Source organism: Caretta caretta, chromosome 2 (genome assembly GCF_965140235.1).
Source record: "Caretta caretta isolate rCarCar2 chromosome 2, rCarCar1.hap1, whole genome shotgun sequence".
Classification (NCBI taxonomy): domain Eukaryota; kingdom Metazoa; phylum Chordata; order Testudines; family Cheloniidae; genus Caretta; species Caretta caretta.
This window is the reverse complement of record NC_134207.1, coordinates 257,127,515-257,144,628: the sequence shown is the minus strand read 5'-3', so window position 1 is coordinate 257,144,628 and position 17,114 is coordinate 257,127,515. Positions and strand designations below refer to the sequence as shown.

At 41.2% G+C, this 17,114-nt stretch overlaps 1 protein-coding gene across 1 annotated transcript in view; it reads left to right on the top strand.

Moving 5' to 3' along the window:
* Positions 1-1,537: 1,537 nt before the first annotated feature.
* The window catches only part of LOC125631204 (sodium channel protein type 5 subunit alpha-like), a 95,877-nt gene continuing 80,300 nt past the window's right edge, over positions 1,538-17,114 (top strand). Inside the window, exons 1-5 of the mRNA XM_075126020.1 lie at positions 1,538-1,614; positions 3,634-3,762; positions 6,385-6,476; positions 7,395-7,616; positions 16,367-16,430. Of these exons, the coding sequence (XP_074982121.1) occupies positions 1,547-1,614; positions 3,634-3,762; positions 6,385-6,476; positions 7,395-7,616; positions 16,367-16,430 (575 nt within the window). The 5' untranslated portion in view covers positions 1,538-1,546. The remainder of the gene's footprint in view (positions 1,615-3,633; positions 3,763-6,384; positions 6,477-7,394; positions 7,617-16,366; positions 16,431-17,114) is intronic.

The window sequence follows — 17,114 nt, the reverse complement described above, 5'->3', positions numbered from 1 at the left end:
AGGGAGGAAGGATGGAAACCAAGTAATAGAGGGCCTAATTCTGATCTCACTTATACCCGTGATTAATGCCATTAAAGTCAATGGGCTTGGTTCACTGTGGTGTTTCACCAGTTTTACATGGCAAAGTTATGCTGAAGTAAAACTGGAGTATCACAGTGGTGAATCAGACCCAAGGGCTTGATCCAGCCACTGTGGAGATCTAAGTACTACCAGTCATGCAGAGCCCTGCAAGGAGTAAGGAGGGATTTGATAGCCTTCCAAAGAGGATGGAGCTAGGCTGTTCTCAGTGGTAGCAGATGACAGAACAAGAAGCAGTGGTCTCAAGTTACAGTGGGGAGGTCTAGGTTGGATATTAGGAAACACTATTTCACTAGGAGGGTGGTGAAGCACTGGAATGGGTTATTTAGGGAGGTGGTGGAATCTCCATCCTTAGAGGTTTTTAAGGCTCAGCTTGACAAAGTCCTGGCTGGGATGATTTAGTTGGTGTTGGTCCTGCTTTGAGCAGGAGGTTGGACTAGATGACCTCCTAAGGTCTCTTCCAACCCTAATATTCTATGATTCTATGAAGTGCATATGTACATGGTGCATAGCACCATGCCCCATCTGCCCCCTGCACACTCCTCCATAGTTGGGTGTACGTGGATCACATCTGCTATGTGGTAACTCTATGTGCCTAACTCTCTCAGTTCCAAGTGGGGATCCACACCAACAGGGTCACTGAGTAGTGCTCAGCGCTGTTGCAGATCCCAGGTGTGTGATAGTGCAAACCCTTTGCACCATCATCATGGTCAAGCCCATAGTTACTCGAGTGTTAAAATCAGTGTCAGTGTTATCAGAAGCAGTCCTCTGCATTTTGTTCCTGGCTTTTTCTTTGTTACCTCGGACAAGTCACTTAATCTTCGTTTCTTCATCTGTAAAAAGGGCATAATACAATACCTACCTCAGAGTTTCATGAGGAATTCATTGTTATTTCCATTACTTGTACAGCAGTATTGCCCAAGGGCCCCAGCTAGATGTAGTAGAAACACAAAGTCACAGTTTCTGCCCTCAAGAGTTTATAATATAATTTTAAGACAAGACTCCACGAATGAGTGTAACAAATTGTAAAAAGGAAGAAAAAGGGTAGAAGAAGAGTAGTGCCAAGCAGTGACATTTCCCACATATCTTCTTGAACAAACTATTCTTGGGTGAGGAGGATAAAAACAGATCTCTTGTCCCACTCTTCATTGTTTTTATTTATTTAGACTGAGTTCTTTTGGGGTAGGGACTGTCTCTTATTAAGTTTTACATATAATGCCTATTGCAATGGAGTCCCAATTTAGTTGCTTGGGTTCATTGTGATCTGATGTCAATATGAATAACATACAAATAGAATTGTTAATTATGTCCTAAATTTTGAAACTAGATGTTAAATCTACAATGGCTTAAACATTTTTTGTCTTAGTGGAGTGTTTCGATTACACTGTAATGTTCTTTACCTTAACTCCTGTTACTTACATTGTTCACTATTTTTATTATGTGCACTATTTTAATCAATTGTGTCTTCATGGCTATATTTGAGACTCCTAGGAAGTCTAAGTCATCCGCACCTCCTCCATGGAACAAGTATGTCGAGTAAGTATTTCTGTAGGAATTTATTTTTCCTAATTCTCTAGTTCTAATTAATTATTTATAGGGCCATATTCTGCTTTCATTTGCTGTATTATAAATCCAGAGTAAGTCTTTGGAGTCGCTTTGGATTTTCAGTGGGGTGAATGAAAGCAGAATCAGCCATTTAGTGCCAAAAAAGTGCTAAGTTCTTTTCATTATCTTTTGTCCACATTTAATTGTTCTAAATCCTAAAGTCCTCCCTTAATTTTTACACATTTTTTTACTGAGGCAAGTCTCCAATCATTGTCATTGTTGACTAAGAGAAAGGATAAGGTCTTGAAATCCTTACTGAATTCATTTCTGTAATGTTGATTTGTACACAATTTGCTTTAATAAAATGGTCTGTCAGATGCTTCTTGCCTGTGGAACTTTGTTAATAAGGGGCCTTTTCTTCAGCATTGGCCAGATCTCGCAATTTTATCACAAATATCAAAATATTTAAAGTTTTTTCTTAAAGCTTCAACTCCTTATGTCATGTGAAAACCTGAGAATCTCAAACTTCATTTAAAAAAAAAAAAAGTAAACTTCTATCCCTCCCAGTGTCAAAGTTTGAAAACATGAACCCTAACAACCCCAACATCCACAGCAAAAAAACCACAAAAAACCTATTACTTTAAACATTTGTTTTAAGACACTCACATGACTTGTTGGGACCTGACTCATGATTTTCAAACACGCTGTGTTGGCAATACTGAGTACTCTAATGAGCTCTGTGCAGGAACGCATGTTTTCAGGGGCCTGGGATAAAATCTGAAACTGAGCCCCCCCATCCTTCCAAACAAATTCCACTGAGGTGAGGCTGTGGGAAACAGGGGGTTGGAGCATGAGCCTGCCCTGCACTCACCCTGCAGCAGTGTCTCCTCTCCCTCTGGGCATTGCCACCTGGCATGCAGAGTCAGAATGCCACTCACTCAAGTTTGCAGCACCAGTCAGTTTGGGTACTCTCTCAAACAGAGGGCCTGTGTCAAACTACCCCCTTTGCCCCTCTTTGGGCAGCCCTGGCTCTATGGGGTTGGATCCGTGTGCCTGCATGAATCTCATTAACGTCAGTGCATCTCCCTGTGGGTGCAGGGTTCTGCCCTTGTGCAGCATGATGCAGATCTCTTGATCTAAATTAATAACTTCAGTCTACCTGGTCATCCACTTTGCTAACTATAATATCTGAATAAAACTGTATGATTGTAATATATATCCCCATTTGAAAACCAGTGTACATCAAGAAGTTTCTCTGCAAGGGGGGGGTCAGAATTTAGACAAAGTAATAGATGCTATGGTAATTCAAACACCTTTCCCACCCCCACCCTCAGTAAAAAGGGCTACATTGCAGTCAAATAATTTCTGAACATATTTCCTGAATACCAAATGCCTTTAAAATTCTCTGAGGAGATCTCGAACTTGCTGAAATGATAAGTGCATTCAGAAAAGCCAGCAGAGCTTTTACTGCTAGTTTCCATTTTAAAGAAAATGCTGCCTTTAAAATTAAAGTCCTGTAAAGCTGTATTTCTGTGACCTTTTTTTCAACATTCTTTAAAGAAAGTGCTACCAGATACACAAAGTGAACAACATACAATGCACTGAGCAGCCACTTTGACATTTTGAACCAGTGAAGAGATGGATTATTGTCAAAAAATTTGAAAGTGGACAGTGATTTGGGGTGGCTCAAATTAGGGATGCCCAACCTGAGTCACTTTAAAATTTTAGCAAACAAAAAATTGTCACATGTAAGCAAGTATACTGCAGACACAGATGTTGAATGCCACATGCAGACTGCTGGCAGCTAATATCTTAAGTTGCCTGCAGGAGTTAAGTCCTGATCCAATACCCATTGAAATCAATGGGAGCCTTTCTATTAACCTCATTTGGGGGCACTAGGTCAGGTTCTTGGGCAAAGAGACAGCTCAAAGTGAGTAAACTGCATGTGCCACATACCCTCCTCCATTAATTGCTAATGTTCTCACATTTCTTGGGCACTTTACTCCCCAGGTACACTTTCACGGCCATTTACACTTTTGAAGTATTGATAAAAATATTGGCAAGAGGATTGTGTCTGAATGAATTCACCTTCCTTCGAGATCCGTGGAATTGGTTGGATTTCAGTGTCATTGTTATGGCGTAAGTAAACATATATATTTTAAAGGGCTATCATGAAGGGTAAAAATTATTTTTGCTTGTGTTTATTTTCTCTAGAACTTTTCACTAAGGTTTTGTACTGTCCCCTTAAGACACAACAACATTGTAAGGAGTGATAACTGTATCTAGTGCTCTTGTATTCTCTTTGTTGTATCATATACTGGATATCAACAGCATGCCAGTCCCAAAAAAGAGGCTAAGGGGATTGTACAGAGGATAAAGATAGCAACATATATGATACATTCAATGCCATCAAGTAGCCATCAGCAGCCCCTTTTCTGTGAAATAGGAAAAGGGTCTGACCTGACAGGAAGTGAGATGTAATATCTATACTGTCATGAAGTATCTGTGTACCACATATATGCAGACATCATGGTAGTCAGTGGATTAAATCTGGGATCGGCATCACCAAAAAGAGTGTGAGCTTGAACTTTCTATAATTAGAAAGCAATAAAACCAAATTAATTAAGCCACTGTATTACAGGCTCCTCCTTTTACACAAGCTTGTCAAGAAGGTCTGCAATCCACAGAAGTTCAAGACCTATGGGATGTCAAATTTGGGATGTCAAATTTTTCTGTCACTTTCTTTTAAAGTATAAGTAACAAGGGGGAGGCGGAACTTATTACTCCATGGTTTGATTACTCCCAACTTGCCTGAGTGATGAGAGTTCCAAAGAAACTGGGCCTTTAAGTCCCTTGTATCTTCGTTTCCTTTTATCACAATAAGGCAATGAACAGACAATACTATCATCCATAGTGTTTCCAATTATTTCACTGTAGATAGTATGAAGTGTACTCCATACCAACAGTGGCAAGAGCTACTCCCTGCAGAGTTCCTCTGAGCTGTCTGCACAGACAGCTTCTCATTCACTGTGCTCCCAGTGACAACACACTGACTGCAGCCCAGTCAACAGAGATGAGAGGAGGAACTTTCTACCACACACAGAGACAGCCACAGGACTTTTTTAGTTCCATTAAATCCATAGGTCCCTTTTACTAATTCCCAGGACACTATTGACAACCATTCTAAGGGAAGGGTCACAAGCCAAGGCCGTGGATCATGCCACAGTTTCCCCTTTTGGCTATGTAACTCAGTCCTGAGTCAGACTTCACCTTCAGTAATCCGTTGTTCAAGGAAGGACTTTAATGGTGATTAATGAATAAATTAAAATAAAGAATGCTAGGCTTCAGTTTTCCTCCTCCTCAGGGGATGATCCTTCTCACCGTCTCTCATCAGTAATTTGTCATCAGCCTCTTTTGCATTCCAGACTCTGCTGCTCCACCCCACATCCACTCTGGAGTTCAGTCTCTTCTTCTGCTATTTCTCGATGGAGAGCTAATGTCTTAGATACTTCCTCTTCAGGATGTCTCTGTCAGCACGCTCTTTAGCTTCCTGCTTCCTTCCCAGGCTCAAACTGTAAACCTCTCTGGTCCAGAGGTGGATACCAACTCTCCTCCTGGACCTTGCTGATTGACTAGCTCCCCACTGTCTCCCTTCTCCAGTGATTCTGACTGTTCTCTTCAGGCTCTTACTGTCTAAGCTGCCATTCAGGGCTTGTCCCTACAGCAGCCTATTGCGTGTTCTGTCGGTTCCTCCAGCCTGTAACAGTCACAGAGCTTCGCTAGAGAGAGCTTCCTCTTTATACTGTTCTAGCAGTCTCTGCCAGTGAAGAAGTGACTCATTCTAAATTCTCCAACTCTACCTCCCACTTGGTTGAAAGAACAAAAGGTGTGTGGGTGGGTAGGTGAACACGCTCGTGTGTGTGTGTGTCAGACAGAGAGAGAGGTGATAAACAGAGGTAGCAACAGGTAGGGCTGAGAAAGAAGAGCCAAAGGCAGTAACTGAGAGGTACTAGGGACTGTGTGTGTGTGTGTGAGTGAGTGTGAAAGAGAGAGAGAGAGAAGTGGAGGTGTCAGATTGTTTTGTGGCTTGGACTGTTTGATCTGTACTCTGGGAATAGAGGAGACTATTACAGGGTGGAATTGATTCATTTTCTTATAGTGAGGAGAACTGATGGAATCTCCTTCCTTAGAAGTTTTTAAGGTCAGGCTTGACAAAGCCCTGGCTGGGATGATTTAATTGGGTATGGGTCCTGCTTTTGAGCAGGGGGTTGGACTAGATGACCTCCTGAGGTCCCTTCCAACCCTGATATTCTATGATTCTATGATTTTTTTTCCAGGGAGGAACCGTGATGTAGGAGGAATTGATAGATTTATTGTAACCTAGGGAGGAGGCAAACTTTGAAGTATTACTTGGGAATTTGATCAAAAGTAATTATTTTCTCCTTCCTCTGGCCAAAATATTTTTAATAAATATTTGTAATAATTAATGTGTTGCTGTTTTTGGCTAAATTTAGAAGCTCATGGTATTGTGGGATGTTGGAAGCATTCATAATCAAGCACTAATTTATAAGTATGTGCTATTTGAGTAATCAAGAAATGGATCCTTGATACATAATACTCAGGATGAGCCCTTGACATTGGGTTTGTTAATGCTCAAGATATTATATGCTCAGAAGGGTTAGAAATTAAGAAAAGTTGTATAAAATATTTCTACTGTTCATTCAATTTAATAGCAAATTTTGTCATGTCTTGATTTTATAGATATGCAGGGGAGTTTAGTGATCTAGGCAATGTTTCGGTACTTCGTACATTCAGGGTTCTGAGAGCTTTAAAAACTATTTCAATACTCCCAGGTAAGAAGCCCAGATTTTTGAATATTTTCTGTCAACTACAAGTGATTCTCTCCTCCAACCATTTCATTGGTTTTGTAGGTCTTTTGTCTTTTTTTTATCTGAGTGACTTTGTGTTACAGAAACAACTGAATTTGTGGATGTGGTGGTGTCTCAGGATTGTTGGCCCAGTCAGAATAATTTAAGCACTGGAAACAATCTGCCATTTTAGTTATTTTGATTGTTCATGTCTTTAAGCATTTTGCTTGATTTTTATAATATCTGTTATACAGAAGGCTGTTCTAATTGTTCTTGTTGATCATTGTTTTGACTGTGCAATGTCCTTAATGACTCAGCAGACTTCTGCTTTATAATTAATATGTATTATTATTAGGTCAAATCCTATTCAGTTTTTACTCATTCCTTAATCAGGCAAATCAATTAGGTGTTTGCTGGTTAACAGCTGTAATGAAATTGAATATGGTTGATGGATCTGGTCCATTGGTCTCTTTCTGGTCCCCTTGTATTATTTTTCTGTATGTCTCTAGTGTTTACAAGTCCTCCCAAGGTAGCATCATTGCAAATTTAATTAGCAGGATATTTATTCCCTTTTCGAGATTATGAAAGTCAGATTCTCCCTGGTCCTTGCATGGATGAGGGTACAATTCATGCAGGAAGGACAAAAGGAGCCTTTTCCCCTCCACACACTCCATACTCGGTGCAAAAGTTCTAGGGACAATTGCTTAGACTAGAGGAAAAACTTCTTTTCTTACTTTGATTACTTTTGTTTCATCTGGACTATATTTGTATTGAAAAGATACATGCAACACTGGCCAAGTGACTATGAACTTGTGGATACTGTATGTTGTTTTGACTCTCAAAAAGCATGATACATGTGTTTCAGTCTTTTAGTCCTTATACTGCTGAATTTTCTCTCTCTAGGACTGAAGGTCATTGTAGGTACACTTATCCAGTCTATTAAGAAACTTGCTGATGTGATGATCCTGACTGTTTTCTGCTTGAGTGTCTTTGCCCTCATAGGCCTCCAGCTCTTTAAAGGCAATTTGAGACATAAGTGTGTCAGGGATTTTAACTCCACCAATGGAAGTATTTACTTGGATGACAAAAAATGGGGCTCCTTTGATGAGTTTATTAATGATTCAGGTATGTTGTCCTCTTGTTTCCTTTTAAGATGATAGATTTTTATATATATATATTGACTCCTGCACTGCAAATATATTGAAAATACAGATGAACTACTACCACAGCACAATGTTAATCTTTAAAATGCCAGAATGATTTGCAAAGGTCCAGGGATGATTTCTGCTATTGGTGCTACAATTCCTTTCTTTTTTTCCCCCATCAACCCATTATTGAAAACAGTGTTTACAAAGTTTCCAATAATAGTCATCTGTGTTTCCCAGTATGATACCATAGTAACTGAAATGCACATTAGCTCATTCTCTGACGTAATTTACAGACGTTTGGCCTTGTACAGTGTACTAAGCAGTTATATACGTACAGTTTGCTGTTCATTTAAGAAGTCTGCAGATTTATGTGTTCTGTTGTGGACTGTGAACAGTTTTAGCTGAACTAAATATTCAACTAAAATGTGTGTTTTCCTTATAAATAAGTTGTATATCTTTCTATTCCATATGTATTTCTTGACTACAATTAGTGCTGAAAATATGGATGTGTAGAACAGACATCTGAAAGCACAACAAAGCATCTTCAGAGGAAAGAAAAAATTTAGGTGCATCGAGGGAAGAAAGAGCTTTATGAGGAAAAAAGATCTCAAAATACATGAGAGAACAACATGAGAAAAACCATTTGCATGTGCTGAATCTGGGGAAAGTTTTATCACTGAGTGAAATCTCCAAATACACCAGGAAATTTAGACACAGGAGGAACTATCAATAAGCACTGTGTGTGGAGAAAACTGTACTTGTAAAAGAGAGGTTAAAATACACAAAAGAATCCACCCAGGAGGGATGCATTTTGCATGCACTGAATGTGAAAGATTTACTGAGATGGGATCTCTCAAAACTCACCAAGAATCCAGTTAGGAGAGAAATTATTTATATGTACCAGATGTAGGGAAAACTTTAATGGTAAGGGAATTCTCAAAACCCACTGGAAAAATCCACACAGGAACCAAGTCATTTACAAGCATTGAATATAGGAAGAGCCTCACTCAGAAGGCAATCTCTAAAAATACTAGTGAATTCACACAGGAGAGAGATCTTTTCCATGCAATAGATGTGTAAAAGCTTTGGCTAGAAAGAGGAATTTCAAAATACATAAGAGGAATAACATGAAACAGAAACCAGCAACCTAGCCCTCATTTTTTTCTTTTAATTTTTAAATGTTCCTTTACAAACATTAACTTTGCTGTGTTGCACATCATTTATATTTCATTGTAGGATACACATTTGTGGTTCATAATGTGTCCCCTTCCCTGAGGTGTGGCTCAAGCCTCCCCAGGGATGCTTACTACTTAGAGTGACTTCTCCCTTCTCCTTGCATGGGCTGGTCCTGGGCTCTTTAATGTGATGTCTGGTGCCTCCACCCAAGGTGACTCTTCACTGTGCCCAGGGCACAAGGGGTGCTGTCTTTTCGAAAAATGACTAATGCTGCTAATGGGCAAGGAGTATAAAACCCACTACATAATGACAGAATAAAGCACATCTATACAAAGCACAGCAAAAAAATGACGCACCCAGAAATAACAATATAACAAAGGACGATTTTATTCAGAGCAGGAAAATGGCATCTGGGAAAGGAAAGCCTTAGGGTTAACTAATAAGTACTAACACATCAACAAATTTCCCACCTCCCAGCACTCACTACTCTTCTCAAACCACAGCTCCCTCCCTGGCATCTTCCCAGCCAGATGACATGCTAAGGTTGAATCCAGAGACCAGTGCTGTGAACATTGGCCAGCATAAACAAACGAAAAAGGATCCTCTTACAGTGTCTTCACCTCTGGATGGGGCAAGGTCATCTCCTGGCTCTTTAGTCTGGAGTTCTGTGGGGGTCTTGGCTGGCCTTTGGTAGCCAGTGCTGAGTTGGGTCTGACACTCTACACACTGCTCTGGATAGGGGTGGAACTGCCTGAAACCCTGCACTAGATCCCACAGCAGTTCAGTTCCCTTTCCGGAGAGTGGGAGTTAATCAGAGACTTCCTGAGCTACTGTCCTACTTTTTCAGCTCCTTGTTCTCCCTCCACTGCTTCCCTCCTACTGTATGTTCAACTTGGTCATTTCATGTTATCTTAAAAATAAATTGTAATTTTGGGGCAACACAACACAATTTTGGAGGCTAGAGCAGTGCAAAGCAGCCAAAATCTGTTCTAGGTCCAGTACTATTAAATATTTTCATTAACAACTTGGATATTGAAGTGGAGACTATGCTTATAAAGTGCTAGCAACTCCTTGGAGGGGTTACTAGCACTTTAGATGACAGAATTAGAATTCAAAATGATCATAGTAAATTGGAGAATTGGTATGAAATCAGTAAGATGAAAGTCAATAAAGTTAAGTGAAAAGTATGACACTTAGGAATTAAAAAATGAACAAATACAAAATGGGAAATAACTGGCTAAGCAGTAGTACTGCAGAAAAGTAGCTGGGGGTTACATTAGATCACAAATGAATATAAGCCAACAGTGTGATGCTGTTCCAAAAAAGTCAAATGTCATTCTCGGATGTATTAACAAGTATATTGAATGTAAGACATGGGAGGTAATTGTCCCGCTCTTCTTGGCACTGATGAGGCCTCAGTTGGAGCACTGTGTCCAGTTTTGTATACCACACTTTAAGAAAGATGTAAACAAACTGGATAGGGTCCAGAGGAGAGCAACAAAGATGATGATAGGTTTAGAAAACATGATCTATAAGGAAAGATTGAAAGAATTGGGCATCAATGGCTATTAGCAGGATGGGCAGAGATGGTGTCCCTAGCCTATGTTTGCCAGAAGCTGGGAATGAACGACAGGGGTGGATCACTTGATGATTACCTGTTCTGTTCATTCCCTCTGGGGCACCTGACACTGGCCACTGTCGGCAGACAAGATATTGGGCTAGATGGACCTTTGGTCTGACCCAGTAGGGCCATTCTTATGTTCTTATGTTTTGTCTAGAAAAGAGAAGGCTGGGGTGGGGGGCTGGGGGGCGCTAACAGTCTTAAAATATGTAAACGATTATACAGTGAGGATGGTGATCAATTGTTCTCAATGTCCACTAAGCGTAGGACAAGAATTAATTGGATTAGTTTTCAACAATAGAAATTCAGGTTAGATATTACAAAAAGCTTTCTAAGTATAAGGATAGTTAAGAAGTGGAATAGGTTTTTTGAGAAGGTTGTGGAATCCCCATCCTTGGAAATTTATAAGAACAGGTTAGATCAGATGTTCCCAAAGTTTGGGGCATGCCCCCCTAGGAGGGTGCAGAGGAGTGTTTGGGGGGTACAATGGGTTCCAGACTAGCCCCCACAGGGGGGTGGGGAAGGAGCACCAACCAGTCCTGCCCCACCCCTAGCCATGCCCCGCCCCCAGCCTTGGCCCCCAGCTGGGGCTCCACTAACATCCCTGGCCCCACCCCCCAGCCTTGGCTCTATTCCTGGCCGTGGCCCCAGACCCACTCCCAGCTCCATCCTCAGCCCCCTTACCCTGTCCGTGTTCCCTCCCCCCACCACTTCAGAGCTGCGGCCCTGCTGCTAGCCCCAGCTCCCGAGGGGTGGCGTGGATGGGCAAGAGGGGGCGTGACCCTGAAAAGTTTGGAGACCACTGGGTTAGACAAACACATGTCAGGGATGGTCTGGATATACTTTATCCTGCCTCAGCATGGGGAAGTGGACTTGATGACCTCTTCCAGCCCTATATTTCTATGATTCTGTACTGGTGAATCTGTCCCTTAACTTGCAATTGACAAGTGGGCTATATTTAGTGAGACTGGTACTGTATGAAGGGGGTCAGAAATAGTCCTGTCTCCGAGTCTCAATGTCTCTGCACTTTAAGGGCTTCCCCTGTGTTGCTGCCTCAGTTCCCCAGCAGTGCTACCTCAATGTGCAGTGAAGCCAAAGTAGCAGTGCCTTTCAAGCATGAATGCCCATGCCAACATCCAAACATAGAATCTTTAAGGAGCAGTGACAATTAAGCCATGTAATCTACGAGTGAGAACTGTTGATGTGTGTCCAGTCTCCCTCATATGACTGAGTCATTACAATCAATAGAATTGTTGCATGCAGATTAGCTGCAGATAAAGGGTGGTGATTGGTTGAGTGCATCTTGGTACAGGAAAGTATATGGTACTGAAGTACATTCAGCTGTTAGGGGAGCTGGAATTTCCTTTACTTTCTGTTTGGCTAAATATTGAGTCCTCAGTATGGATGCCCAATGTTTTCTTAGTACTGAGCTCCTCTGTAGAACTCACTGCTAGACTTACATTAGAACCTATCATTCCACCTTCAGCAGCCCCTCCCTTAGTGGTGAAATGTTCATACTCATCCTGTGAGTCTCAGCACAGTGGGGAAGGATCCCCTACTTATTCCTCAAGGATCCCCCTTCTTATTCCCCTTCTTATGAGTTTTATGAATTTGAGAGGGAATCCAGGACTTCATGTAGACCTAGACACCATAAAGTTTACGAGGATACACATATTCTGGTACCTTTTCCTGTGGCCTCTGGTCATTACATGAATAATGTACCACCATGGCCATATTGGAACTATTGGGGTCCTTATTGTATAAGGCATAACTCCCATGCACTAACCTCCAGGAAGATATCCTCCTTCCCTAATCAGAAGCAAAACCGTATGATGACTGAGATGACACCACTGGATCTTCGAACAACAGAGGAACTTTCTGAGGAAGAACAATCTCAGACTGTAGATCTGCAAGTATCTGACTATTTTGTCCTTGTCTTCAAGTGAGGTATTGATCCCCTTTATTTTATCTCATCTGAATGACTACAAGAGCTTCCAAGAACTGCTGAAGCAGATAGCTGAGTCCTCCCAGATTCCATTAGCAGAGATGCAGGAGTCCCCACAGAAATTACTGGACATTCTCCATGCCACAGTGCCAAAGATTGTGGCACTCCCCATTAAGGAGGCTTCTTTGGACCATGCCAGAAATATTTGGCAAACACTTGCGTTGATCACCTTCACCTCAAAGAAAGCTGACAAAAGATTTCAGGTGTCATCTGTTAGAGAAAAATATCTTGTCTCTTGGGTGATTGTGGCAGATAATGAGAAAAGCTGACCATGTCAACCAAGAATGACTCCTTGTGAAAAGGAACCAAAATGGCTAGATTTAATTAGTCAAAAATGTTACTCATCTGCCAGTTTAAAATTCAGAATTTCAAAGTATCAGAAATCATTAGCGTATTATGGTTTTCTCAGCTACAACAACTGTATGGATTTTTTTGATAAGCTGCCAAAAAAAAATAGGGAGGCGTTTAAATCCTTAGTTTTGGAAGGACAGCTGATTGTTAGCATGTCCTTATAGGCAGCTCTGGAAACTGTTAAGTCTGCTTCGTGAACTATGGCAGCATCAGTGGTTATGAGGTGGATGTTTTGGCTCCAAAGTTCGGGCATTCCAACAGAGGTTCAATCAATTGTGGAAGATCTTCCCTTTGTGGTTCAGAACTTTTCAGCACTAAAACCAATGACACTCTCCACATGTTGAAAGGTCCCCAAGCCACACTTCACTCTCTTATAGTGTATACATCTGCAACCAAAAGAAAACAAAGGAGACCTCATAGCTATTCTAAACAGAGAACATCACATGCATTTTCTTTTACCAGAGAAAAACAGAACTCCATAAAAAGACGAAGTGTTTCCAAAGAAAAGAATTTCTGCATCAGCCACCTCTCGATTCTACCCTGAATCTACAAACATCATTTTGACAGGTTGGTCGAAATTCGCACCACAACCGTTTTGATAGATCTAGACCCTTCTTCTACTCCATTTGGGAGCCATCTACACTTCTTCCCAAAATTATGGGACTCTCTAACAGACTGCTGGAAACTGAAGATTGTCTCAGTACATTAGTCCATACAGTCCCATACTGCACTCGCCCCTCACCCACTTCCGATGCCTTTTCAGGGACCCCTCTTATGTGAGACTATTACAGAAGGAACTAGAAACACTTCTGTCTCTCAGAGCAATAGAAGAGGATCTACAGGAATGCAAGAAGAAAAGTTTCTGCTCCAATTAGTACCTCATACCAAAGAACAAGGTGGGAATGGAATCCAATTTTGGATTTGAGAGGACTCAACGTTTTCATACACCATTTTAAATGCAAACTGTCACTTTAGTCTTCATAATTCCATCTCTAGAGCCACAAGACTGGTTTGCAGCTTGTGACCTTCAGGTAGCCTTCTTCCATATTTCCATTCATCTGGTACACAGAAAATGCTTAAATTTCCAGACAGGACAGTACAATACACTACTGTATCATCAGAGACCCTTTGATCTCTCTTTATAACCAAGGATGCAATGTTCAGCAATGTCTTAACGGTAGTTGCTGCTCATATAAGAAATCAGTGTTAGATTCTATGACAGCCAGAACCTGTCTGCCCCAAGACAAATTTGAAACCATGTCTAGTCTTATTACTCAACTTCAAACAAATCTACAGATAATAGTAAGGACGTGTGTAAGTCTACTCAGACACATAATTTCCAGAAGGTTCACTGTGCTGATTGCCAGAGTACGCCTAGGCTGCATGCAGGGTTGGCTAAAATCAGTGTATGCACCAAGTTGATCCCTCAAGATGTTCTTTCCTCACTGAATTGGTGGAAAGATCTTGTGACAGATGCATCACTTCTGGGATGGGGAGTACATCTGGATCACATGGCAAGTGGACTTTTGAGGCGACTCTTACATATAAACGTATTGGAACTCAGTGGTTTGCAAGGCCTGGAATTGTTACCTCTGATTCAAGGATTGTCTGCCCAAATTATGACCAACAACATGACTCATGTTTTATAGAAGCGGGGGGGGGGGGGAAGGAAGCATGATCATCCCGCCTTATGCCAAGAGGTGGTTTGATTATGGAATTGGTGCATTTGACACCAGATATCTCTAGCAGCAGTTCACTTTCCAGGTCTGCTAACACTCTGGCAGACAATTTAAGAAGGCTTTTCTCCTCAGATCATGACTGGACAAAGTTCCTTTGATTCCCACGGTACTCAGAAAGATCAAGCAAGGCACTGCCAGTGTCATCTAGATAGCTCCCACTTGGCTGAGGTTGTTTTGGTACCTGGAGCTGATAGTTTCTCCAAGACCTTTACTCCAAACGTTAGATGTGATATCCCAAGACAATGGGAACATCCGTTGTCCAACCTCCTCCTCCCTCCATCTCATTGCATGGCTAATGGATGGGTGTCAGATAGAGAGAGGTTTTTTTTTTTCAGATGTCCTGAACATTCTGATAAATAGTAGGAAAAATTCTACCAGAGAAACCTACACCGCTAAGCAGAAAAGATTTACAACAGGGTACATACAGTACCAGTTATGCCCTGTTAACACAAAGATACCTATCTTGGGCTATTTACTCTCTCTAAGGAACTCTGGACTTTTGATTAGTTTTGATAAAGTCCACATGACAGCCACCACTGCATATCACCCTCCTATGGAAGGCAGTAAAGAGCCTTCCCACTGCTCTGTCTAAATTCCTGAGACCTATGGTTTTTCTACCAGTAAAGAAACCTCCCCTATCTCCCCAGGACCTTAATGAGTTTGCTTGCAAGCTTGCAAGTTTGGTGGATCCTCCATTCCAACCCCAAGCAACATGTAGCAATTACATCAGCCTGGAGAATTGGGGAGATACAGGGACTCATGGCAGGTTTTCCCTACTGATAAGGTGTCTCTTAGGCCAGATCCCAAATTCCTTCCCAGGGTAAATGCAGAATTGCATTTAAATCAAAATGATTCATTTATCCGTATTCTTTCTAAAACCACATTCTAACCAGGGAGAGTCCAGATTACATATGGATGTTAGCAGGTCGCTAGCCTTTTATTTGCAAAGGACAATGCCCTTCAGAGCTTCCCCAAGGCAGTTTATATCATTTCCTGACACAATGAAGGCCAACCAATTCCTGCCCAGAGATTATCTTAATGGGTTTTGGGGTGAATTAGACCTTATTATATTTTAGGTAGTTTATGCTAATGTAGAGCCCATTCTGCTTGGGCACTGGCAGCCTCTTCTGCATCCTTGCAAAGCATCCCCATTTTGGATCTGTCCAGCAGCTACTTGGGATTCAGTACATACTTATATCAAGCATCCTTCCATAGCGGAAGCATCCATGTTGTTCACTTCTTTTGGAAGAGTTGTGCTGAAGTCTCTGTTTAGGTAGACTCTGAATACTCACCTCCTCATATCAGATCACTGCTTGGGAATTGCCAAAAATAGAATACATATAGGGAGAAACTCTCACAGAAGAAAGATGTTTAACTTGTACAGTAACTGGAGTTCTTCAAGATGTATTATCCATATAGATATTATATGACCTGCCCTCCTTCCCCACTACTACAGAATCCTATTACATGTGGATTCTGTAGTTGCAAAGGAACTGTCTGGTGTGCATACGCTACCCTTGATACAGGATCACAAGGACATTCAGGGCACATGTGCAGACCAAATGGCCAAAAGACTCCAATCTCTAATGCAAGAGATGCATGTGAACCAAGAGTGGAAATATATATATGCACATGCGCGCACACACACACCTCAAAGAACTCCAGTTATTGTACAGGTAAGTAAATTTTTGAATTACTCAAATGTCTGTTTTACCTTTTGTGTCTATGTGCCCTTGCCAATATTTATTTCACTGGATATTTATCATGTTATATTAATCTAGGAGGTACATGTTAAAAAGTATTTTGAATGTATTATGCTTTCATTTTTCTTGTAGAAAATTTTTTCAAGAAGAATGGAACCATGGATATCTTATTGTGTGGCAACAGCTCAGATGCTGGGTAAGTGCAGTTAACCTTTCTTGGTTCTAAACTTTTTTGTTTGCTTCAGTACTTTTTGGCTTAATTCAGCCCAGCAGTGACTAATGTGAAGAGCAAATTTCAAGTTCCTAAAGACAACAAAATGGGAGCAAGGATAATAAAAATATAACAAATAAAAGACAGTTTAATGAATGACAGGGGATAGAGTTTGAGCCCCTGGTTTCTATACTCAGATCTAAGTTCTTCCTCAGCCTTCTGGCAGATGTTCTTGCAATTACTTTAACTTTCTTCTCAGAAATGTATTTAATACATTTCCATTTAATGAATTACATTTCAAAAGAATGAGAGGTGGAGATGGAAGTAGGGTTAACTTCAGTGTTTTCATTTCAGAAAAAAATAAAATTTAATCCAAATCTGTTCCTACCCTGAGGGTGTAGAAGGATAGGACTGACAAATAGGCAGGGGGGACTCAGCTGCACTTCCTCTCCTCTACCCAGGACATCAGACAGGATTTAAAAGGTCAGGGACAAGATATAGAGTGTTTTTGTTTCTTGATAATGCAAGAAACTCCAGCCCCCTCACAAATTTCAACCCTGCAGGAAGGAGGCAGAGTCTCTCCCCTTTCACTCACCATAAGAGGAGGAGGAGGAGAAGTGAGGATGCCAGGGGGAAGGGAAGAACTTGTGAGGGGTGTGGGCAGATGTA